Source organism: Gracilinanus agilis, chromosome 5, assembly GCF_016433145.1.
Source record: "Gracilinanus agilis isolate LMUSP501 chromosome 5, AgileGrace, whole genome shotgun sequence".
Classification (NCBI taxonomy): domain Eukaryota; kingdom Metazoa; phylum Chordata; class Mammalia; order Didelphimorphia; family Didelphidae; genus Gracilinanus; species Gracilinanus agilis.
This window is the reverse complement of record NC_058134.1, coordinates 226,459,328-226,486,250: the sequence shown is the minus strand read 5'-3', so window position 1 is coordinate 226,486,250 and position 26,923 is coordinate 226,459,328. Positions and strand designations below refer to the sequence as shown.

The window sequence follows — 26,923 nt, the reverse complement described above, 5'->3', positions numbered from 1 at the left end:
GACCCTTGGTAGACTATAAGCTCCTTGAAGGCAAAGACTCTTTCATTTTTATGTCTGAGTCCTCAAATAATCTAGCATGGTCCTTGGCACATAGTAGACTTTTAACCAATGCTTGTTGAATCAAATAAATTCAGTAGCCATTGGGAACCACACAGATGTCTCCATTGAGACAAGGAAACATAAAATAATGGGTTTAGTATTTGTAGGGACCTTAGAGATTACATAACCCAACCCTTGCATTGTACAGTTGAAAAACCAATGAGGTCAACAACTTGCTCAAGGTGTTGTAGAATTTGAATTCAGATTCTCTGACTCCAAACCAGCCCCATTTCCACCGTATCACATTGCTTCACAAGGTATCCATACATCATGCACAAACCATAAATATCCTTTTAAAGCATCCTTCCCAGTCTCCATAGGAGTCTGAAAGAGACCCAAGTAACTCAGGAGCTCTGATGGGTATCAGAGTTCAGCTCTCCCAGGTGGTAGTAGTATAGATGATAGGATCATATTTAATAATATTTATTCAACAAAGTTGACTTTTATGCCCTTTTCTGTGATGAAGAACTCTTGCCAGCCATATATGATACCTTTGGTAACCCATTCCATTAGCCTCGAGGATTTACCCATCAAACCTTGCAGAGGAAGGCCATGGCTAGTCAACATCAACTCAATTAACTCAATCTATAGCCTGACCCATCTGGAAGCTACTTCCCAGTTAGCAATATTGAAGTATTTCTCGAATCAGATGTCCTTTAGCTCAAATCCTCCTTAATGCATGCACATCCTGTTCTCGCTGATTTTTTAAAAACAAAGCCTAAGTGGTAAGATGGCATATTTGTCTTTTTCTCCCTTAAGCAAACCATAATGACCATGCTACAGCCAAGATACAGCAAGTTCAGGTCCCTGTTGGAGGTAGGTTTCTGCTCATTCATTCCTATATTCCTGGGGAATGTTTGCAAATGCACATCCAAGCTTGACTGTCCATAAGTTTTCCTTTGTCAAATTCAGGTAACAAATGTGGGCCACGCCTTAGATGAGGATGGTGTTGGTGGACCGTATACCATCTTTGTTCCCAGTAACGAAGCCTTGAACAACATGAAAGATGGAGTTTTGGACTATCTTCTCTCTGCAGAGGTATTGGAGTCAGATATCTTAACTAGTAGAGAGAGCAAAGTGGCACAATGAATAGAGCCCTGAACTTGGAGTCAGGAAGACTTCAGTTCAAATTCAGCCTCTGTGCATCTCTGATCAAGTCACTTGACCTCTGTCTGTCTCAGTTTCCCCATCTGTAAGATGGGGATATTAATACAGTTGTTGTGAGGATAAAACGAGATAATACTTATATAGTTTTTGCAAACCTTAAATCACTATATAAATACTAGCTATTATTATAGTATATAATATGCCAATATGATATTTGATCACCTACTCTTTTGTGGTTCAGTCTTCTTCCGTCATGTCCTACTCTTCATGATCTCATTTGGGCTTTTCTTAGCAAAGATACTGGAATGATTTGCTATTTTCTTCTCCAGCTCATTTAATAGATGAGGAAACTTGAGGCAAGTGGGGTTAAGTGATCACATAATTCTTATACATTATAATAATTATATGGTGCATATGACATGTAATTATATAATATCGTTACAATAATTTTAATTGTTTGCATACTGTCTCCTCCAGCAGATTGTAAGTCCCTCCAGGGCAGGGGTTGTGTTTGAGTTTTGGGGTGGCTGCCTTCTTTGTATCCCCAGCACAGTGACTGCGGCAGGAACTTAATAGAAACTTGTTCACTAGAGACAAAATAACTTGCCAAGGTCACACCACTAGAGAAGATCATAGCAAAGAGCTCAGCTTTTAAAAATCTTATATTATAAACAAGGTTATTTCCTTGACACATACTTTTTGAAAAACAACAAGTATTTATCGAGACCATATTAAAGGAAGTATTAATATCAGTTTTTCTAGCCAGAAAAAATTAATATTTAAACATGAAAGTTTTATTAAATTAAAGGTTTCCACAAAAAGAATGTTGACTCTGAAACTAAAAGATTTGACTCCAGATTTCCCTCTTGATATTTACTAGTTGTTATAACCTTGGACAAGTGATTTAATTTCTCTGGGCTTCAGTTTTCTTATTTGTAAAAACAAGCAGATTGGCCTAGATGGCCACTATGTTGCCTTTCAGCTCTAGATCTAGGATTCTGGCATTTATTTTGTAGTTTCAGTCCTTTAAAGAGAAAGATTTGACTCACTTATTCCCTGCACTTAAAGGCACCACCACCAGGGGGAAGAAGTACCTCCCAATTCTTGCTTAACCTTCCAAGTCTTGCGCTTTTCCAGAAACACCAGAAGATGGCACTCTACTAGAGCAACTCTAAAGCCATAATTGTTTCATTTCTAATACATAAAAATAATTCTTCCTTATGAGATAAATTTTAAGCAAATCTTAAATACTACTTTTAAAGATGATGCTTTAGAGCAAGGCTATTAAAGATGTATAAAATAGAATAAATAAATTCATTTAAATTGTTATTAAATTATTATTTTAAATTACTAAAGATAAAAAGTAAATATATCAAGTAAATAAATAAAATTTAAAAATTCCTATGAAACAAGTTGAAGAGAAAATAACCAATTTGGGAGGATCATTCAGTCTTTTCCTTCTTTTGTTCCTGCATTTCCTTTTAAAGAGACTGCTTTAGCTTTCCCGAACTTATCTTTTGTGCCCAAGAGCCTCTTATTGGTTTGTCATTAACATCACTCCCACTTTTCAGTACTCCTCACCCACCTTTATCCTCTCTCTTAAACACAGACATGCCTAGCACATTTCTATAAGGTATGGACCCAAGGAATTTTTATTTAAAACAAACATTTATTGAATACACAGTCATAAAAAGCAATGTTGTTTTTTTCTGTATCACATATTCAAGAAACTAAATTCAATGTTTAAAACTAAACTTCAAAATTTACAAAGAAACAAAAAATATTTAAACATTTTTGAGACATTATAGTGTTTTTTAGTATATCCTACCTTCAAATCTACTACTATGTACTCAACTCATCAATAAACATCTATCAAGTACGTACTTTTTACCAGCACTGAGGCTACAAAAACTTGAAGGAAACAGCCCTTCCCTCAGGGAGCTTCCATTCCTTTTGGAGAAATATGTATAAAAATATTTAGATATATATAAACTATATCCCCAGAGCACAGAGGAGGTATAGAACAAGACATTAACAAGTCTCAAGAACCTACCAAGAAAGGGGGCAGCTGGGTAGCTCAGTGGATTGAGAGTCAGGCATAGAGACGGGAGGTCCTGGGTTCAAATCCGGCCTCAGACACTTCCCAGCTGTGTGACCCTGGGCAAGTCACTTGATCCCCATTGCCTACCCTTACCACTCTTCCACCTAGGAGCGAATACACAGAGGTTAAGGGTTTAAAAAAAGAAATCTACCAAGAAAGGAGAAAAAGCTAAATCATCCTATTTGTCTTAATTCTGCCTTTTGCTAACATCTGCTCTCACTATCCTCCCTCTTGGGTTCCTGAGGCATTTAAAAGATATCTCAGAGGTCTTCGAATGTAACTACTCTCATTTTATACATAAGAAAAAAGTGACTTGTCCAAGAGCACACAGCTCCTTGTAACAGAGGCATCATTTGAACCAGAGTCAATTAAATCCAAATCTCCAGATGTCTCCTCTGTACCCCTCTGCTCCCCACAAGGAAGACCCCTATCTTCTCTCTGCTTGGAATTGTAAAACTTCTACTTCCTTTTCACCACCTCCCCTCAAAGACAGGGAAGTATTTTATTTTTACTTTAATCTTTGGAATTCTTGAAAGCTTTGATAAGTGAATACAAACTCTGACAGGCTGAAAAATCCTCCTCTGTTGATGGATTGTCTGTCAGTCATTTGAAGAGCAGCTTGGCTAAATTAGGAACAGTTTCTCACCCTACTGCACTGGAGAAAGCCATGGAGGGATAGTCATCTTCCTTGATGGACCCACGACCCTAAGTCTAACTCTGGAAATGCTTTCTAAAAAAGAAGAAAAATGAGTCACTCCTAGATTTTCCCCAAGTCCAAAGACGCCTGTTTCAAATTTGCACTTGATGCTTCTTTTCCTTTTAAATTAGTTTGCCTCAGTCAGAGGTTTTGTTGTTGTTCAGTCGTGTCCAACTCATCATGACTCCATGGATCCTAGCTATCCAGGGGTTTTCTTGGCAAGGATACTGGAATGGTTTACTATTTCCTTCTCCAATGGATCCTTTTGTCAGGAGATCAGAGGTTAAGTTTCCCACAGACCAGGGAATGTCATAGATTCATAGCTGTAGGATCAGAAGAGACTTCGCAGGCCATCTACTCCAATCTCCTCATTTTATACAGAAGGAAACTGAGACCCAAGGAAGCTAAGGCACTTGACCAAGGTCACTGAGGAATTAAGCTGAGGGATTTGAACCAGGTTCTCTAACTCCAAATCCAGCCCACTTTCCTCAGTAACATTCCTTCATTCAGGAATGTGCAGAAAAGGATTGATGCCCTGTAAAGTCTGTACTTCCTATGTAACTTCTGTTTATCCTTTCCAAGCCTAAATTTGGAGGACAGAGCTTTGAGAAGGAGTTTCTCTCTACTCTTTCTAGTGGCGCTGCTGTCCTCGTTCAGTAATCTAATGCTGTTGGAATTCTTTGGTGGAAGGAAATTTTCTCAAATGCAAACATACCTTGGTCTTCTTTTGAGAAACACCATGACATAAGCAATGGACTCATTCTATACAGAAGAATGCCATAGGTGATGTAGGACTCCCTAGAATCACCCAAGCACAGTGCATGAGGAATTGGAGGACCTGAATTCACTGGCCTCTGCCACTAAGTACTTGTATAACCTTGGGCAATTCAAAGAGTTTAACAGGATGACCTTTGAGATCCCTTCCAAACCTGATTCTGTTATGCTATCACTTTTATCCACACCATGAAAGAGTTGGGTTAAAAGATCTCTGAGACCCTTCCAGCACCATCTCTGTGATTCTGTGAAGAAGGTACCTATTTTTCCCTGGGACAAGGCTTCTGAAAGATCACCTTGCTCTTCATTCTCTGATGTTTAAATAAGTATTCTGGGTTGTTTTTTGTTTGTTTGTTTTTGTTTTTGCACAGGGGTCTCGAAAACTTCTGGAACTTGTCAGATATCATATTGTCCCATTTACTCAGGTGGGTATTTCAGTTCTCTCTACCTCATTCAGGCTTTCCTGCTCAGGGGCAAAAAGAGGGTAGGGACAAGAAATCTGAAATATTGTTAAAACATTGAGAGATTTTCTTTTGGCCTTAGAAAAGAGACTTTTCTAAACTAGAATCCCCTAACTTCCTCTGTTTGGGGCTGGTGATAGTGAAGGTCCTTAAATTCATACCATAGCAGAATGAATTGAAGGGACTGGGGATGTTTAACTTCAAGAAGATAATCCTGAGCAGACAACATGAAAACCATATTCAAATATTTGAAGGACCATCATGTGGAAAGGGCATTAAGTAATTTTGTTTGGCTCCAGATCATGGAGATAGGAGAAAAATCCTGGAAGAGAAAGACTTGGGCTTATGAAAGCAAAAACTTTGTAAGTATTGGAGTGTCCAAAAGTGGAGTAGGCTACCTCTAGAGAAGATGGCCTCCTCACTAAAGGCCCTCTCAAGTTGAGGCAGAATAACAGTTCTGATGGCGGGTCGCAAAAGTTTGTGTGTGTGTGTGTGTGTGTGTGTGTGTGTGTGTGTGTGTGTATGTGTCTGTATGTGTGCAAATGAATACAAGTGGGGTTAGATGACTTATGGAGTCACTTCCAATTCTGAGGTTCTGGGTTGCTGGGAAACTCCACCTGCAGAAGGATATTAGAGTTGAAAGGGATTTCAGAAGCCATGTAACCTAAACCATAGCTGAATGAGAATGCTGCCTGCACCATTCTCGTTTTCCCCTTGGGAGATATCAACATCTCATCTATGGAGTCTTCAAGATAACACAAGCTTCCAAATCTATTTTTTAAAAGGGAAAAATGAAAGGCAGATGAAAATGTCTCCTTTCTTTCCCATGACAGCTTGGGTAAAATGATTTGGTCTCGATTATGTGTTTCTCATGCTTGGCTCATTTCAGCTGGAGGTTGCCAACATCATCTCAAAACCCCACATCAGAAGCATGGCCAACCAGATAATACAGTTTAATACAACGAGCAATGTAAGTCCAAATTTTCTCCTACTGGGACCAGCTTCATTGATTAGGGCATCAAGCAGTCATTGATTCACAAGTTATTCCACAAATGCTTTAGGTCAGTGTCTCACCCCCTATATCAGTGATGGTGAACCTTTTAGAGACAAAGTGCCCAAGCTGCACTCTCATGCCATATGTGAGCTGCCTCCTTACCCCAGACAGGGGAGGGAGGAAGCACTCCCATTGGGCTGCAGGCAGAGGGGCAGGTGATGGGAGAAATGTTCTCAGGCTTGGTGGATAGGGGGAAGGAAGCAACCCCCTCTGTCATACATGCCATAGGTTTGCCAACATGGACCTATATGATTCTCTCTGCCATCCAATCCATCCTCCACATACCTGATCTAAAGTGCAGATCTAACCATGTCATTCCCTCTACTCTACAAACTCCAATGTCTCTTTTTCTTTTCTTTTTTAATTAATTTGTTTATTTGTTACATTATAATTCCCAGGTATCTCTCACCTCACCTCCCCTCCCCATAGTAGAGAAAACATCATTTAACAAAAAGATATATGTATACATAAAACTAGGAATTGCTATGTTTCTGTCAGATCAGTTCTTTCTCCAGAAGTAGTCATACACAAGTCATTATTCAAACAATATTTCTGTTGCTGTATATAATTTTCTCTTTCTTCCTTCAAGTTCACTTTCAAGTAGATCTTTCCATGTTTTTAAAACTAACCTGTTTGTCATTTCTTATGGCACAATAATATTCCATCACAATTATATGCCATAACATATCCAGCCATTCGCCAATTAATGGGCATAATCTCAATTTCTAGTCCCTCTTTATGACCTCTAACATCACTATCATGGGCATGGAGCTAAAAGAGGCATCAAAGGCAATATAACCCAATTATTTCATTTTTCAGATGGGGAAACTGAGTCCATTGGAGGCAAAATCATATAATGCCCTCATCATTAAAATAAACGGGGTTGAACTCTGTGGCTTCAAAGATTCTTTCCAGCTCTAAACCCGTGTTCCTAGGATATTTCCAGTCTTCATCACACAATACCCACCTTCTCTATGCATATGCTATTACTTGCACACAATGTTCCCTCTCTTGTTTTTGAGTCTTTGCACTGGCCTTCTTCCATGCTTAGGATGTTCTCTCCCCTCACCTTTACCTCTTAGCTTACCTGGCTCCTTCAAAATTCAACTCAAATTCTCCCTTATAGGGGAAGGTTTTCCTAATCTCCCCTTTCTTCCTCCAATGCTAAGATTCCATTGTTTTGAATCTAGGATAATCCTAGAGGAAAGGAGATGCTACATGTTAAGACATAGACTTGGATATCAAGGTAGCTTAGTGGATAGAGCACTGGCCCTGGAGTCAGGAAGATTCATCTTCATGAATTCAAATCTGGCCTCAGATACATACAAGCTATGTAACCCTGGGCAAGACATTTAACCTTGTTTGCCTCAGTTTTCTCATTTATAAAATGAGCTAGAGAAGGAAATGGCAACCCACTCCAGTGTTTTTGCCAAGAAAAACCCCTTTGGAGTTACCATGAGTGGGACGCAATCAAAACAACTGAACAACAGGCATATACTAGCTATGTGATCCTAGGCAAGTAACTTAGTTTCTCAGTGCTCTAGGCCAGAGGTGTCAAACATGTGGGGCATTCCACATGGGGCCCATAACACTCAAATTGTTCCCAAACCAGATTAAAATGGAATTGAGAAACATTTAATGCCATACATAAAATACAATAAAATATAGATAATGTTAGTATGAGATTTTACAAGTCAATACACTGCTAACAGAAATGTTTACATATGGTTTAATGGCCCCAATTTGTATTTGACTTCACTGCTGTAGACAATTCTATAAGATTCATCAGGAGGTGATTTACATTGGTATATATAGGTTGGATGAGTAGATGGATGAATGGCTGGGATAGATGAATGGGTAAATGAATGGATAGAAGAGAGGGAGGGAAGGAGAGAAAGGGAGGATAGAAAAGGGAGAGAGAAAAGGTGGGGAAAGGAAAGACAAGAAAGGAAGAAAGGGGAAGGAAAAGGAAGAGAAGATAAGGATGTCAAGTACTATGTTTTTCTCACTTCGGAGTTCTCTACACCACTGAAATTCCATCCAATAAAAGATTTTTAATGTGATGTTATCATATCATACTTCCTAGGACAAGCCTTTCTTTGGGGGACTCTCTTTCACAAGAATAATGCCAAGAATTGTCAGTCCATGATACAAGATAGCTCAGGAAAATCTTGAGTTCCCAAGGAATATGCTATGCTATGGCTATTTTTTTCTTTTTCAGGGACAGATCCTGGCCAATGAGGTGGCAATGGAAGAAATTGAGGTGACTGCCAAAAATGGTCGAATCTATACTCTTGCAGGTGTTCTTATCCCTCCCTCCATTGTTCCAATTCTTCCCCATCGGTGTGATGAGACACAGAGGGAGATGAAGCTGGTAAGATTAACAGGATCTTAGATAGAGTTGATCTAAAAGAGAGATTCAGTGACTTGCCCAGCGCTGATAAGAATCTGAGTCTAGAAACTAACAAAATATAAGAAAAGTGATACTCCTTTCAGTTGGGAGACAGACAGTAGAATAAAAACACCTTCATGAGCTCATAATATCTTAGATTTTAGAATTAGAAGGGATCTTAAAGGCCACTGAGTCCTACCCCTTTATTTTTACAGGCAAAGAAACTGAGTTTCATAGCAGGTAGGTTGTCAGGAGCCATTCAGAGAGATACGGTCCTTAGATAGAGTTTTTATCTGGACCCCATCAAGATTAACATAGTTTGGCAAAGCCCTACGCTTGGTTTTTCTGCCTTGCAAGTCAGGACACAGACAGGATGACTCATCTGAGATAAAAATCTGGACCCCTCTTTGTGACTCCTTTTATGATCAACACCTTTTTCTTACTGGAAAGCATCATAATCTAATTTTCTAGGATAGCCTCAAGTTTTATAGAAAGTCTCTAAGTCCCCAAGCTGAAAAAAAGCAAAAATTAGCAGAAACTGCTCTGCATCTCTTTTCCCTATTCCAGACATCTCAAGGATGCCTTGGCATGGCAGGCCAGATAAATTCCACCCTCACTTAGGTACTTTCCAATGACTAAATAAACCTCACAATATTAAAGGCTCATTCTTTAAGATAGCTTTTGAAGTATGGAAGCTTTTTCACTAAAATAGCATTTAGATAAAGTGAGACCCTTTTTTCAACCTTAGATGATGTTTCATCCGGGCATAATCTTCATGAGAGAATTTTTTTGTAAGTCATATGTCAATCATGATGTAACTCTATAACCGTGGGTGTCTGTACAGCTGTGAACTCAATTGTGCTTTGTAAGAAACTGCTCTTAAAAGGTGTATATAATAAATCCCAAGCTCAATGCCTGTTGGAGCAGTCCTGAGCTAACTATTGGCCTGACTGTTCTCAATCATTCTATTTTGTTCTTATTCATCTGATGCAATCCAAGTGCCATTCAAATCCCTGTTAATATAGAGCCGAACCTCTATAGTAGGTGATTTTCCAAAATAAGAGAGCCAATAAGTATCTAGGATGGCATTCAAACCCAAGTTTTATTAAAAGTCTTATTGAACCTCTCTTCAACAAATCTTAACAAATCTTGTGGATTAACCAAGGACCTCAGAAGCCTTGGACTTCATCTGATTCACTGTGTAGCATGGACCAACCAATACTACTCAAGAGGCAGGGGAAAGTTACAAAATACTAGTCCAAAGGAGAGAAATCAATCAACAATAATTTTTTTTATTTTTTAAATTGAAAAATTTTAATTTATGTAGCACCAAGCACTGTAACAAGAGTAAAAAAAAAAGAATGGAGCCAATCCCTGATCCCAAAGTGCTTCCATTCTGATGGGGCTGGTATATTCCACATGAAGAGTTGTTCTCAATTCTGAGTAGCACAGTGAAGGAAGTTAGAAAGAATCAGAAGACAACAACTACAAAATTCCCTTAATATCGACAGGGCCTTGACATTATGCCATTTAATCAGCTGAAGTAAATGAAGATCTTCAGGTTAAGGAAGAGAAGACTCAGAGTGGGACATGAGATCTGTCTTCAAGTATTTGAAGGACTGCCTATGGAAGAGGGAGGATCTGCTTAGCTACAGGAAGCAAAACTAGGACCAGTGGGGAGAAGTTGTAAGAAGGTTTAATTTAGACTTGAAATAATGAAAATCTTTCTAACCATTAGAGCTGAACAAAAGTGGAATGGGCTACCTGAGGAGGAAGTCTGTCTCCCCTTTTAGAAGTCTTTGAGCAAAAGCTGCAGGGATGTTGTTGGATATGTAGTATTTTTGCTAAATTAATTCAGTGAGCTATGGAGTTCCTTCCACTCCAAATTCTATGATGGGACAAGTTAAATGCGCAATTTCAAGTCCTAGCTCTGTTCTTTACCTTCTAGGCAACTTTGGGCAAAGAGATTAATCTCTTTGAGTCTCAGTTTCCTTATCTGTAAAATGCATAGGTCAGTACTAGATGATCTCTTCTCTAGTCCTAACTCTTTGCCTTTGGTAAGGTTAGGAGATCCTTATCTGGTCCTTTCTCCAGTTCTCCATCCCCTGAGATAGTCTGACTTTGGGGAGAGGAGGGGGCTTTTCTGCCATATTGTGGTACAGTAGAAAGAGTACTGGTTTTATAGTCAGAGGAGCCAGGTTTGAAACCCAGCTCTGCCACTTATTAGCCGAGTGAACTTGGCTAAATCATTTTAATTCATGTCAAGGACTCCCAATGAGAAAATTCCCTCTGCCAATGTGAATCTGCATCTGCTCTATAATGTACGGTCTTAATATATCCCTCAATTTTACCCTCTGTAAAATGGGAATAAAATGGATGCCTCACAAGATATGTCTGGGTTAACCAATTAACTAAATTTTCCAAGTGCTTTTAAAATGACAAATACTGCTATTCTCCGAGTTTATGAAACCCCTTGGAGTCTACTCTGGCTTCCATGGTAACCTTTTGACTTATCCTGTTCAAATTGAAATGGCTTAAAGTTCCCTACTGCTATATGGATACTTTACAGGTTGCTATGGATACCACAAGCCCAAATTTATTGAAGTAATAATATTTTATATCAGTGCAGTGCCTTCTCTTGAGTGCTCTCCAACTGGTACCTCATGGACTCTCACAACCACATTCTGAATAGTTACTTTTAGTCTCATAATGGCTCCCAAAAAGCTGAGCCAATCCAACCCCCATTTTGCATCTAATCCAACTCTGTCTTTTTACAGATGGAAGTTCTTACTTCCCTGTGGGTTGGAAATGTCACTAGGAGAATAAACTTAGTAGTATCTAGGGGAAACTGGGTCTCCAAAAACATAGAAATGTCCCAAGTCTCTTCCTTGGACAGCACCAGGATGACCTCAGAAAGTCATTCTACTCTATAAGGTTCAACATCTTTATCTGCTTAAAAAAATAGGGGATTGGGGGCAGCTGGGTAGCTCAGTGGATTGAGAGCCAGGCCTAGAGACGGGAGGTCCTAGGTTCAAATCTGGCCTCAGACACTTCCCAGCTGTGTGACCCTGGGCAAGTCACTTGACCCCCATTGCCTACCCTTACCACTCTTCCACCTATAAGTCAATACACAGAAGTTAAAGATTTAAAAAATTAAAAACAAAAATCTTAAAAAAATAGGGGATTGAATTAGATCATTTCTAGCTCTAAATCTAGCATCCTCTGACACTCGAGTCACATCCCCTCACAGTTTCAGTTTCCTCAACTGTAAGGTAAAGGAGTTGGTCTAGATCTGGCCCCATCCCAAACCTCACCCAGGTACAATGTCTGATGAGGTCATGGGTCTACTGCTACTTAGATGAGTCTGGCAGCTGTTCCAGCAGCTTCTGCTTGTGTTTTGATGAGGAAGGAAAGTCATTTGGGCTGGGAGGAATTGCCTTTGCATCCCACCCACCCCTCATGGTTCCAGGCTAGCTGAGCTTCCTCCCGGTCATCTTCTTTTGGGCGAGATCCCCAGGGCCTGATTATGCATTATGCCCTTATGACTCCCCTCTCGGAAGGAATGTGGCTCCATGCAGCAGTGTTCTTTCTCTGTGAAACATGCTGGATGCCAGCAGGGTGAGAATGGTATCTGGTGAAAGGGAGTATTTTTTAATTGAAGAAATGTTTTGTGTTGCTTGATCGAACATGTCAGGAGACCTTGGCCACCCACGGGGATTTGGAGACCCAGTTTTTCCATAGGAACCAGTAAGCTGACTCTCTTAGTGGCACAGTCAACCCTATGGGAAATAAGTGCTCAATGACAATGGTTATCATTTCTTTAGCAGGTCATCTGCAAGATAGATTAGACTTGTCTTGCTTGGCCACGAAGGGCAGAACCAATATTGATGGATAGAAGGTGCATGAAGGCCGATTTGGGCTTCCCCACAGTAACTATTCTAATCAATGACATTTGAACACTTCTTCTGAGGGCTCATTGCTTCAGGGAGCAAGTCATTCTTTCACAGGGTGTTCCTTATCATTATAAAGTTCTTCTTGGAAATTAGACAATTTGTCTTCCCATCGGTTCTATCCATTGGAGCAAGATAGAATAGGCCCATGACCTCTTCCCTCCAGAGTTTGAAGTGAGCTGGGAAGTAAGTGCTTAATGACAATGGATATCATTGGGTTAGCATGAGGTCTGGAAGGTAGAACAGAGTTGTCTTGCTTGGCCACAGAGGGCAGACCAAATAGCAGGAGATAGAAGGTGACTGGGAGGAAGCTCAGCTAACCTGGAACCATGGGGGTGGGAGCAGGTGGATGCAAAGGCAATTCCCCCCAGCCCAAATGACTTTCCTTTCTCATCAAAACACAAGCAGAAGCAGCTGGGAACAGCTGCTTGGCTCATTGAAGTAGGAGAAGAGCCATGGCCTCATCAGACATTTTACCTGGGTGAGGATTGGGATGGGGCCAGAGGAAAGTTTCTAAAAAGGGTAGAAAGGTTGGGAAGTGGAAATCCATTAACTGGGGGGAATAATTCTCAAAAGCAGATGGGGGGGTGCAGCTAGGTGACTCAGTGGATAGAGAGCCAGACCTAGAAAGAGAAGGTCCTGGGTTCAAATTTGACCTCAGATACTTCCAAGTCACTTAACCCTCATTGCCTAGCCCTGACTGCTCTTCTGCCTTAGAACCAATACAGAGTATTGGTTCTAAGACAGAAGGTAAGAGTTATTTTAAAAGTAGATAGGAAAATCTGTATTAAGTAAATTACCTAGGGATAAGGAGAGGGATGGATGGAGGTGGCACTTGGCATCAGGGTAATGAATAGTATTCTATCCACAGAGGGCATTGCTGCTGCTGCTGCTACTACCACTACTACCACCACCACCATCACTACTACTACTACCACCGCCATCACTAATACAAATATTACCACCACCACTACTAGTACTAGTAATAATAGCAATAAACATATAATGCTTTAAGATTTGGGAAAGTGCTTCTATACACATTTCATTTTATCCTCATAACAATCCTAGGATATAAGTGTAATTATTATTCTCATCGTACAGATTAGGAAACTGAGATAGACAGGTTAAAGTGACTTGCTCAAGGTTACACATCTAGGAAGTATCTGAGGACAGTTATCAATTAATCAAAAAACATTTATTAAGAGCCTATCATGTGCCAGACATTTTGTTAGGCACTGAGGATATTTTAACTTGAGGATACATAATGAGAAAAGATAGTCCTTGCCCTCAAGAAACTTAAAATTCAACAGGAGAGACCTCTCTTCCACCTTCCCCCTCTCTCTCCTTCTTTTTTCCTCCCCTCTCCCTCCCTTTCTCTTCTGGCTGTCTTCTCTCATCTTTCTCTCCAGGCCTTGTTTTCCTCATTACATACAGACAGAATAAGGTGGTTGGATTCTAGACAGACTTCTTAAGTTCCCTTCCTGCTCTACAGAGGCTGATTCTCTAAACAGGAGCTATGATCCTTTGAATCTCCATTTGATTTGATGATTTAGGAGGATATTAATGAGACTTTTAAATGTATGAATATTTTCTGGGAAAGGTGCAGAGAGAAGAGGCTGGGAAATATGCCCAGGCCTGGAAGAACACTGGGAACAATTTGACTAATTTTTAATGGCACATCTGGACTATTGTGTTACATTCTAAAAACTATATTTTAGGAAAGATATTAATAAGCTGAAAGACATCCAGATGAAGGCAACCGAGAAGGGTTTGAAATCATAATAGAGGAGATTCTATAGGAGAAGAACATTAAAGAGGAAAGAAAGTGACTGGAGCCAGAAACCCTAGGTTCAAATCCTTCCAAGATCTCTTACTACCTGTGACCTTGTGCAATTCATTTGTCACATCTCTGGGCTTTAGTTTTTTCATCTGTAAAATTAGGGAATTGAACTGAATGACCTCTAAGGTCCCTTCTAATCTTTAGATCTATGATTCTATGATCTACAGATGTTAATTAATGCTGGAGAAGGCTCAGGGGACACTTAAAATATGTCTTAAATATTTGAAGTGAAAGAAGGATTAAACTTCCTCTGTCTGTCTCCCAGAGAGTAGAGCTCAGAGTAATGATGGGAAGTTGTAAAGAGATAAACTGAGACTTGATGTCAGGAAAAACTTCCATGTAAGAGCTGTCCCAAAGCGGAATGGGCTGCCTTAAGAAGTGGAGAATTTCCCATCTTTAGAGGCTTTTAGTAGTGACTAGATGGCCATTGTTTGGGTTTGAGGTATCATGGATTCTTACTCAGGTATAGATTGGTGCAGCTAGATGGCACAATGGATGGAGTGCCAGACCTAAAGTCAAGAAGACTCATCTTCTCAAGTTAAAATAAAAATCAGACACTTATTAGCTGTGTAACCCTGGGCAAGTCACTTAATTCTATTGGCCTTAGTTCCTTAGCTGTGAAATGAGCAGAAGAAAGAAATGGCAAACCTCTCTAGTATATTTGCCAAGAAAACAACTAACAAGGGGGTAACAAAGAGTTAGACAATACTGAAACAATTGAACAGCATAGATTGGACTCAAAGGCTGATAAAGTCCCTCCTAATTCTAAGATTCTACTGGAGAGATTGGAAATGAATGACTTAAAGGTTCATTTTCCCATGATACCTTTTCACGGTGTGGAGTCAGCCTTTTCATTGATCTTGTCAGCCAATAATTCTCAACTGGCATTTCCTGGAAAGGTCTCAGTATGAGTCATCCTTGTTCTTATTTCAGGGCACATGTGTGAGCTGCTCCATGGTATATTGGAGTGTCTGTCCTGCCAACTCAGAACCCTTGGTGAGTGTGAATGTTTCATACAATTACAAATAAAGCCTGGGAACAGAGATGGGTTTTCATCTTCTTCTTGCTGGTTTTTTGTCTTTTTTTGTTTGTTTTTTTTGTTTTTCATTTAAAATAGGTATTTATTTAACTGGAATGTTGAAAGGCTAGCTCTTACTCTATTGTTTTCTGGTTTAAAACTTGCTAATTTAAAAAAGGTAGCATGGTGTAGGGGATAAAGGGCAAATCTTGGAGTCAAGAAAACCTGAGATCAAATCCTGTCTCTGATATGCTCTGACTAGATGACCTCGGACAAGTCACTTGACCTTAGCATCCCAGGCAATTCTTCTATAAATCTATAACTTACAAAGTGTGTATTGAGCTGTACCAATAGAAAGAACTCCCTACACCAATGAAATAATTATATTAAGATTTATATAACACTTTAAGCTTTGCAAAAGACTTTAAAAATATTATCTCATTTTATCCCAGCAACCATCCTGGGATAGAGGTGCTTTTACTGTCCCCATTTTACAGATGAGAAATCTAAAATCACAGATCTATTCCAAAAGAAAAAAATTTTGGACAAAATGTCAGATCATAGATTTAAAGCTAGAAAGGACCTGAGAGGCTCATAAGACTAGTGCCTTCATTTTACAGATGAAGGAACTGAGAAGGAACTTGACCTCTTGATCAAGTTCTTTCCCACATTTCATCAATAATAGTAAAGAGCACTCAGTGTTTTGAACCCAGATCATCTGGCTTCATACTTTCTTCTCATGCTTAGTTCTGGAAGTCACTGTGACCTATTTTGTCTTCTTGTCAAGGAAAAAAAATGTAAAATTTGTGACAGAGTGGGTCACAAGCATATGAATGATTCTCACCCAGGAAGGAAATGGTGGCCAAAAGGCCGGGTCTCCAACTCCTTTAATGACAGGTAAAAAATGGGAATCAGAATGAGATCTCTGATTTCCTCAGATCAGAGCCTGCTCTCCGATTTATTGAATTATAGAGTTTCCTGGGGTACTGAGAGATTAAATAACTTGCCTGGGGTCACATAGTCCCTATCTGTCAGAAGTAGAACTTGAATTTATGTTTTCTGGTTGGCTCTCTATCCAAATATTCCTGCAGGAGGTTAAATACTAAGAGGGGAGAGAGAGAGAGAGAGAGAGAGAGAGAGAGAGAGAGAGAGAGAGAGAGAGAGAAAGGGGGATTTAGAGCAAATTGCTAAATACTGAAACACAAGATTGTGAGTTTTTATGAAAGCCTTTTGTTAAGCAAAGAATGGCTTTCTAACTTTCCCATAAATATTTATTGAATAAACAGAGGGGTGGTTTGGTTTTTTTTTTTTGGGGGGGGGGAAGGTTCAGTTAATTTTTTTTTTAGTTAACATGCATTTATTTCCTCTCCCTCCCATCTGTGACAAAACCAGTTTTTAGCTTCTAGGTTCTCTTCAAGTGCATTTTTTGAACTCAGGTCTTCCTGAATATTTCCCCCATGACTCCCTGTAGAGTCCTAAATCCTAGTTAGAAAAACACTCAACAAGCAAAGAGTTTGACTTCCTCTTTCTTGAGATCCAACCTCATGCCAAGTTCTAGAACTAACACCTAGTGCTCTGACCAGGTAAAACCGTAAATCTTCATAACAAATATGCAGTGTCACGCCAAACAAATTTGCCCAACAGTCAGGTTTTACATTTTGTATTTCTACAAAGAACATATCACCTTTCTATCAGGAGTTGGGTAATTCCCTTCCTTGTTGGTCCTCTGGAATCCTGCTCGGTCACAAACTGGTTTTGCTTGGAGCAAAATTTACCTCCATGTGTCCCCCCAAAAGACGTATCTAGGCTAATTGGAACTTACTTTCTAATATGAGACACAATAGGCAAACAACAAAGTATGTGCCTCAGAAAGTCTTGTTGATTTGATTATTACTTAACACAATCCAGATAGCGTTGGCAGATTTTCTGTAAATTACTTCCACATTTTAGTTTGGTCATGCTTTCTCTCCTCGGTCTCTTCCCAGAGTCTATTTACATCCAACTGTGTTTATGGTCGCAAGATAGGGAGCCAGAAGTTCCCTACCAAGGGCTGTGCCAGATACTGTAACTCCACTGTAAAGGTAAGGCATGTGGGTGATGGGTTTGTTCCAGTAATTTGGCCTGACCAGAGGTTTCTTTCATCTAAACATCACTTTCCATGATTTTCCTGCCAAAAGGGAGTGGCATTACTGAACCCTGGTAAAGTTCTCGGTCCTCTAGGAAAGAAAGAAGATGGCTAATCAGGGGATCTTATCATTCATGATCATTGATTTAGCACTTTGAACAGACAAATGAAGAGCTGAGTTGTTCATTGTAGCCTGAAAACTGAAAACAAAATTGTATTTTGCAGATACCCAAGTGCTGCAAAGGTTTCTACGGTCCAGACTGTAACCAGTGTCCAGGAGGTTTTTCCAATCCATGCTCTGGAAATGGACAGGTGACAAGAGGTGGAAGGAGATAGGAAGGGAGGGGAAGGGAAAGGAAGGAGAAGGAAGGGAGGCAATGGGAAAAGGAAACAGGTCTCCAGTTTGCACTGAAATATATAACCTCTTCCAACAAAAAGCCATGGAGAGAGCAGCAGTTCCAGCTGCCCTCTTGCTATTCCAACAAATTTAAAGTGTTAGAAGATAAAAACGGAAAGAAATGCAAGTATAGAAGCCCAAAAGTAGATTTTTGATAAAATACTAAAATGGAAATCAGGAAGATCTGAATTCAAATCCAGGTTCTGAAACTTACTAGCTGTGTAACCTTGGGAAAATAACATCCGTGAGCCTCATTTACTCATTTGTAAAATGAGAGTGTCAATGTAGGTAGTCTCCAAGGTCGTTATCAGCTCTAAATATGACCCCCATGATTCTCCTAAGCCTCAGTTTCCCTAGCTTTAAAATAAGAGGGTTCAACTAGATGATCTTCCAGGTCCCTTTTAGTTCTGACTTTATAATCCTACAGGTTGTGGTTTACTTGGTATCAAAAACAATTTATAGCTTCTAGATTCTCCTTGAACCCCCCCCCACACCTGAGTATTTACCCCATGACTCCCTGTAGAATCCAGTTTAAGAAACATTCCCCAACAATTAACATGACTTCCTCTTTCTTGGGTTCCAGCATCATGCCAAGTTCTAGAAGTAGCACCCAGTTGTCTGAGCAGGTAGAAAAGCCAAGTGATCCCAAAGTGGGCGCCACTGCCCCCTGGTGGGTGCTACAGCAATCCAGGGGGCAGTGATGGCCACAGGTGCATTTATCTTTCCTATTAATTGCTATTAAAATTTAAAAAATTAATTTCCAGGGGGCTAAGTAATATTTTTTCTGGAAAGGGGGCAGTAGGCCAAAAAAGTTTGGAAACCACTAGAGATGGACAAAGCTAAGTCAAGTAGTCAAGGGGCCCATTGGACATTTCTCCAAGTCATGGAGATATAATCAACAAGTCTGTTCTTGTTGTAGTGTGCTGATGGATTCAGTGGCAATGGGACTTGCATTTGTAATGATGGATTCCAAGGATCTCGCTGTCAATTCTGCTCTGATCCCAGGAAATATGGGCCCCAATGTGAAAAAAGTAAGTCCTTCTTTAGCTTAGGGACCACTTCCTTACCTTTACAAGACTTTTTCCACCTGATAGTGTCTATGGCCTCAATGAAGATATGATATTGGGTTAGCATTAGTTCACCATTGTCCATAAATACTTGTTAATAATATACCTTTGGCTGGCGACATACAGAGTTGGGCTAGGAGCTGGGAAGACTTAAGTCTGAGCTCTGTCTCAAATAATTGCTAGCTATGTGACCCTAGAAAGAGCCAGAATTTGAATGTGGGACCTCTAATTCCAAGTGTAGTGCTTTTCCTACCAGCTGTGTGACTCTGAGCAAATCATTTAACTGTTTTCTGCTTCAGTTTCCTCATCTGCAAAATGGAGATAATAATAGCATCTACAATCCATTGTTGTTGTGTTTTGGAAACCTTAAAGCTCTATAAAAAATTTATCATTATCATTATTATTAGGCCATTGGATTAGTTGTTCAAATAGAGATAACAAAAGTATTTACTTTGCAGGACTGTTATAAGGCTCAAATGAGATAATGGATATTAAGAGTTTGGGAAAGCTTAAAGCCTTTAAAAATGTCAGTTCTTATTATGAATATTTTGTAAGTACCTAGTTTTTTGCATGTTGTCTCTCTCATTGGAAAGTGAACTCCCTGAGAGCAGGTACCATGATCTTTGCCTTTCTCTGCATTTTCAGCACTGAGTACCACGCTGGGCACAAAAAAATGTTGGGGGGTTTTTTTGTTGTTTTTTTGTTTTTTTTTATAAATGCTTGTGGACTTCCAAGTTAGCTTAGAAAAGTCCCTTGGCCTCTTTAGGTCTTTGTTTTCTCTAATTTAAAATTAAGGGGCAGCTAGGTGATTCAGTGGATAGAGTGTAAGGTCTGGAAACATTGAGTTCAAATCTGGCCTCAGACATTTACCAGCTGTGTGACCCTGAGCAAGTCACTTCACTCTGTTTGCCTCAGTTTCCTCATCTGTAAAATGAGCTAGAGAAGGAAATGGCAAACCACTCCAGTATCTCTGCCAAGAAAATCTTCAGTGGGGTCATGAAGAGTTGGGCATGAATGAAAATGACTAAACAACAACAAAATGAAAGGGTTGAATTATATACTGTGTAAATGTCCTTTGCTGGGTCCTCTAACTTCTTACCTGGTCTGGGCCAGATTTTCTCTCTCTCAATTTCCCTACCTTCAACATTCCTAATTGTAAATAAACTTCCATAAAAGTCATCCTGACTTGGGTCTATTTTAATCTGAAATCGGGTTAATCTGATTTCTGGCGACCATACCTTAAATATCTATTCCCCTCTTACAATGCCCACTAAGATCCTTTCTAGTTCCAAAACTATAATCCTATGATCATATAAATTATCTTATATGTCCTTCTCTGTTTGCTTTTTGATTCCCCCAGCTGAATATAAATTCCTTGCAGGAAAAGACTGCTTTTCAATTTTATCTTTGTGTCCTTTGTCTCTTGTACCTGGTTCCTTGGCAAATATTTATTGAATTGTTTCTAAGTAGGCAGTAAAAATATTATTTTCCATATTATCAAAAAAGAAAATTGAGGCTCTGATAAGTTAAGGGACTTCTCTAAAGTCACCCAGCTACTAAAGGGCAGAGCTGAATTTAATGGTGAGTGTATATACATTTGTGTGTATTTCTGTATAAATACATATATACATACATATACACATACATTGGACTCGTGTCCATATTTAAGTCTTGTTTCTTTCCAGTGAATTTTTCCTTTTTCAAACTTCTGTCAGGACCTCTTTAAAGATCTACTCGTGGGATTTGCATCTTTTTCCTTGATAGTCTTCCCTGCCCCTGACGATGGTCTTGGACCTGGAATGATACTCCTTTCATCTCTGCCGCTTAGAACTCCTATCCCTCTTTAAGATTTAGCTCAAATGTCACCTCCTACAGGATGATTGTCCTGGTTCCTTTGGCTCTTCCACCCAAATTTTATTTTGTGTTTATTTTGTACATATTTCTTTTTTTAAACCCTTACCTTCTATCTTAATATCAATACTATATATTAGTTTCAAGGCAGAAGAGGAATAAAGGCCAGGCAATGGGGGTTGAGGGCGAGTAAGTGACTTACCCAGGGTTACACTACATATTTCTATTAACTTATATTTACATGTTGTTTTCTCCAAGTGAAATATAAGCTCCTTAAGGCCAAGGAGTGTTGTTTTTTTTTCCAATCTTCATATCCCTAACACCTGCCTTAGAGGGAAAAGAAAATAGATTTATTCTTCTTGGCTCCAAAGGGGAAAATGAGAAAAAAAAAGTGAAAGTTACAAGTAGATAGATTTAGGTCTCATGTTGGGAAAAAGTAGAATACCAATCTCTTCTCTCTTATTCACTTGCTTCTTAATAAACCTGTACTATGTCAATTGATTTTTAAAAACCACTCTCATCCATCCCCATGGCTCACCCAGCTAAGTGAGTAGGTGGTACAAAAAATAGAGTAGGGGCAGCTGGGTAGCTCAGTGGACTGAGAGTCAGGCCTAGAGACGGGAAGTCCTAGGTTCAAATCCGGCCTCAGACACTTCCCAGCTATGTGATCCTGGGCAAGTCACTTGACCCCCATTGCCCACCCTTACCACTCTTCCACCTATGAGACAATATACAGAATTTAAGGGTTTAAAAAAATGAAAATAAAATAAAAGTAGAGTAGCTATCCTCTATGATACTTGACCCAGAGTTTAGAATGTATCCCCAGAACTGAGCCCCAACTTCTTTGTCTCCTAGAATGCTTGTGTGTTCATGGGACGTGTGATAATCAAATAGACAGTGATGGAGCCTGCCTTCCTGGAACCTGTAAGGATGGATCAGCTGGACGGTTCTGTGATAAGCAGACCACAGCATGTGGCCCCTATGTCCATTTCTGTCATATTCATGCTCGCTGTGAATATAGTAGCAGAGCTGCCAGGTAAGATGGCTATCTTTAAATAATCAACTATGGATCTAAGGAACTTCTCATAAGCTCCAGAGCTAGAAGAGACCTTGGAAATCACTAACATCAGGCTTCTCACTTTACTGATGAAAAGAGGTTATTTGCCCTTAAAAATGAGTAAAGCAATGCCCAGAAATGAGAGGTGACTTACTTTCCATCATCAAAATACCTGAGACAGTTAGGTGAATAGATGCTGGGCTTGACATCAAGACAAGCTGAGTTCAAATCCTGACTCAGATTCTTTCTAGATATGTGACCCTGATCAGGTTATTCAATCTCTCTCAGGATCAATTTCCTCAGCTGTAAAATTGAAATAATAATAACACTTAACTCATAGAATTGTTGTAAGGATCAAGTGAGTTTGTAAATGTAAAACTGTTTGCAAATCTTAAAAAGGTATATGAATATTAGCTATTAGCTATCACTAGTAAGAATGAATCTATTGGCATCTTATTCATTGATCTGTAATTTTATATATCGGTACATGAAAGAATCCACTATTTCCTCAATTTCTCTCGAGTTGTGCAGTTCTCATCTCATCCAATATAACCTATCTATAGTTTCTCTTCTTCTTGTCTTCCCCAAAATTCTCTATGACAGGATCTGCCCACTATTTGGGAGACCTTCTTCTAGCTCTCTTAACATTATGTGGAGAGCAATAGAGCCCACAGGCTCCCTAGCAGTCATCCCTTATTCTTGATTAATGATTGACCCCTTCTCATTTGCATTCATACTTCTTTCTGATAACAACCTTTATATTTCTACATAATTCCTTATCGTTAATATATTACAGCCTACCAATAATCACATATGCCTGTATTGTGGAAGAGTCCTAGAGGGATGTTAGATGTTACAACCCACCTAGAAACTCCCCAGGGCCAGTGAAGCACAAAAACCCTTGGCTTATGAAAATGAAGTTTATTTTTAAAAAGGGAAGAAAGAAACTGGTAGGTAGGACCCTAGTACTATCCAAACTAACTCCAACCAACTTCTAAATCTCCTATTGAAGGAGAGCCTTTGTTTTCTTCTATGGGCCCTACTTAATCCTCCCTGTGCTATCTAAGAAACACACACACACCCCAATGCTATCTGACTTAATCTAAACTTACTACCAATAATTAATAAAAAAAATTAAAAAAGAAAGGGAAAAACCCTTTGGCTGCTGTATTAAGTAACCAAAGTTAAAGGTGGGAAGTTTTGAATTACCTTAGCCAATAGGTATTCTGGTAGCTGGACCACTGGCAGATGAAACCTGGACTCAGGGAAATTGTTTCCCCTCCAAGTAAATCCTCTACCTGGATGCCAAGGACTTCTCCGTGAAATTCCAACCCTCCAGGGAGAATCTCTCAGAGGAAAAACCCTCCTTCAGCTTGATGGGAATTGTAGGCAAAGACAAAACCTCTCTCCAGCTTGGTCAAAATCCAAGAAGAAAGTGAAGTTCAGTTATTCCCAGTTGTAGACCCACAATTCCTTTCTTACCCAGAATCCTTTCCCAGGGTTTCCCTCAAAATTCCCTTGTTTTAACTAACCCTAGAAAACCAGACTATCCCTAACTATATCCCTACATGACTCTCTTTTGCTCTAGGAATGACATCTAATTTTAATCCTTCAAAAATTATACTTCAAAAACAAAATCCATGACTCCCAGCTATATGATGCCATTGGGAAGATGATTTTTTTAAAAGACCTTTTGTTTTAAGGTGATTCAGTGGATAGAGATCCAGGTCTGGAGATGGAATGCCCTGGACTCAAATCTGGCCTCAGATACTTGCCAGCTGTGTGGCAAGTCACTTAACCCCTTATCACTCTTCTGACTTGGAACTGATACTTAGTGTTGATTCTAAGACAGAAGGTAAGAGTCAAAAATTTAAAAAAAGAAAGAAAGAAAAAGAAAAGCTGAGAGTCACTGAAAATATTGTACACTTTCCTTAAAACAATTTATCCTGCTCTCTTTCTTCTGTCCCATTCTAGGCCAGGATTACTATCCATTTTCAGCTTCCAATATTTATGTACTAAGTTAAGCATCCTTCATCCACTTAGTTTTTCCTGTGTAGAGTGTGAAGTCTTTTAATCATTTATGGATCTCAGTTAGGAAGCTCTATAATTCCATAATATTCCATGGCATGATTCACTCAACATAATATCATCCACAAACAGGAGTATTTAAAGGCTCCTATGTCCTATAGAAAATCCCTCCTCCATTTTGCCTCTGTGCTGGAGAACTTCCACAACATTGGCTACAAGTAGTTCAAACTAGCTTTAGAAAGCAGATTTGTAAATTTTCAGTGTGAGTATTTATACCTGAATGGTCTACAAATTCTCTGAATCAGAGTTTGCATTTTTGTTTTCTTGATATTTTAGGCTTGAGAAAGCGATGGATAAAATGTTAATAATGCAGATTAATTTTAAAGGTGTGTCCTCTGTACTTTTTCTTTTTAAAAAGTTGGTTGTTAAACATTTGCCAGCACAACACTGCTAACAAACCTTGATGAATGTGTATTTTCCCATTTGGGGCCTCGCAGCCACCATCAAACAAAGCCATTTCAGTTGTTATATCTCAAAAGGAATCCTGCACGATTCTGATAAGTGCATAGGCTCTTGTCACCTGAAAACCTTTAAGAGATTATTTTACTATATGAGGTATTTTACTCTAACTGAGAAACTTAGTACTATAAATAAAAGAGATATATTTACTACAAAACAAATTCTTTCTTTAAACTACTAATAAGCACAAACGTGATGGTCTTCTGCATTCTTTATGCCTCTTAATTAATTGTGTAATTATAGAACTTCACTGCCAAGCCTGTCTTTTCCCCACCTGAAAACCTGTCTTCATTAAGCACAACTTCAATGATATATATATATATATATATATATATGCGTGTGTGTGTGTGTGTATATATATGTATATATACACACATATATATATTCCCAGTTGTAGACCCACAATTCCTTTCTTATTAAATAATTAAATATTATTAAATTATTATCTTATTAAATATTTTATAGAGTTGAGAAAGTATTCATGTGCGTTGGTAGTTATTTAGATTGTCTTGATCATTCTTTTTGCCATGGTTGTGGAGGCAGATAATAATGACCTAAACTTATTTCATGTCCTTAGCATTCAACTTTCCTTTTGCTTTATTAAGGTGCTCAGTGCCCTCTAAATTACATTACCTCCTACAACAGCCTTCTCCCCACTTGGTGCAATCTAGCTGCTCTTCCTATCCTTGTCCTCCTGTCTTCCATATCCATTTTTCTCTTTTCATTACCATTTTTTAATTTTATATGTAATAATATGATGTATAACAATAATATAATATATGATGTGGTGCAAAAGGGTGCATATTAACCCTGCAAAGACTTACTGCAGAATTTCTGACAGTTGAAAAGGGTTTAGAATCCTGAGGAGAGGGAGTTGATCCTGGAGACTCAATGAGAGGAGGAGGGTCAACTGTGCTCTATCTTTGGACTGAAAACCTGGCCTATATTCTGCAGCTTTTAAGATTTGTTAGCTTAGCTACTTCCTTTGAATCTCCCTGACCTTCCCTATCCCAATCATCATTTTCCCTTCCCAAACTTCCTATGGGTTTTTGAAAGGAGGGTGGATCTGGGTGGTAGCTTTCAAACTTTGTAGATTTAGTTTCCCAGTAGTCGAGTAGGGCTTACCTTTGCTACAAATTATCTCCCAAATCATGATATGCAACTTTCTTAACCCTATAGGTTAAGAAACAAAAACCTCTTGGGGCTGAGTTAGGCAGGTCCTTTCTCAGTCTCACATTCCTGTATCCCTCCCCACCTGAAGCTTTCCCTAGGCAGCTGTTAGTTACCTTGTATCCCTCTGTCCTTTACAATCAACCCTGAAACTCAATAAACCCTGTTTGTCACTTAATCAAACCTTTGGCTAATTCATTAGTTGATTGATAAGAGAGGGAGAAGGAGAGAAAGGAATAATATTGTCTCTGGGTCCTGAAGGGAGTTGGAGGCGTCCATTTTGGAGGAAGTGGTGATCTCTATACTTCCTCTGGACTCTTCTTTTGTGAACCTGAGAAACTGACCAGAAAGCCCTCTAATCAGTTTCAAGCCATTCTTGGCTGGCCCTAACCTTTGTCTGTAGAAGTGCCCTTCCTACCTAAAGGGCTCAGTCTGTTTCCCTTTAGTATCTCTGTCTCAAACCTGTGTACCCAGTCTGTGTCTCCCTGCTGCAGCTGCCTGCCCAAATTACCTCACCATCTTCTCCCTTTGTTAATCTTTATACTTCAGTGTTTATATTCCCTAAACTCAGTCATTCCCTTACCTCTCCTACCACCTCAATTTACCACCTTCGCCATTGTACCTTCCTTTCCCACCTACTGACTTAGAGATCTACAAAACCCCATCTACGGTTGCCAATGTGTCTTATCCCCTATTATTATCTCCCTACCTGCCTTTAATCCCTTATTACCACCTGCCTTTAATTCCCTCATTACCTTGCTTATTACCTTACCTGCCTTAATTCCTATTACAAATAGTTTGTTACCCTACTAGATTTATTCTCTTATTACAATGATTTGTTAAGAATATGCAATAAATTTTAAATATGTTTATCCAAGAGAAACAAATTCTACCATTAGCTATGTCCAAAAATCTGTCTTATTATTTTGCCTGCCCCCTTCCCCAAGAAGGCATGTAACATTATATAGATTGTACATATATTATCATATAATACTATTTCCCTGTTTATTATATTGTGAAACAAGATACATATTGCTTACACTAAGATGCAGCACATTTTAGCCCATTATATGAGTCCAAATGTAATGAATTCATAATCCTTGATAGTAAAAAGCTTGTTGTGATTTGTTTACATATAGTTTTCATTTCTTGTGTTTGTCATCTTCTATGTTTTTATCACTAGACATCCTCAGAATGGTTTTGGATGGTGGGATTT

The 26,923-nt window shown here is 39.1% G+C and overlaps 1 protein-coding gene across 1 annotated transcript in view; it reads left to right on the top strand.

The window, feature by feature from the left end:
• The window catches only part of STAB2 (stabilin 2), a 183,309-nt gene that overhangs the window by 49,424 nt on the left and 106,962 nt on the right, over positions 1 to 26,923 (top strand). The window contains exons 14-23 of the mRNA XM_044679478.1: positions 859 to 915; positions 1,012 to 1,137; positions 5,150 to 5,203; positions 6,129 to 6,209; positions 8,515 to 8,667; positions 15,409 to 15,471; positions 17,479 to 17,574; positions 17,844 to 17,930; positions 18,935 to 19,046; positions 21,789 to 21,969. Coding sequence (XP_044535413.1) covers positions 859 to 915; positions 1,012 to 1,137; positions 5,150 to 5,203; positions 6,129 to 6,209; positions 8,515 to 8,667; positions 15,409 to 15,471; positions 17,479 to 17,574; positions 17,844 to 17,930; positions 18,935 to 19,046; positions 21,789 to 21,969 — 1,010 coding nt within the window. The remainder of the gene's footprint in view (positions 1 to 858; positions 916 to 1,011; positions 1,138 to 5,149; positions 5,204 to 6,128; positions 6,210 to 8,514; positions 8,668 to 15,408; positions 15,472 to 17,478; positions 17,575 to 17,843; positions 17,931 to 18,934; positions 19,047 to 21,788; positions 21,970 to 26,923) is intronic.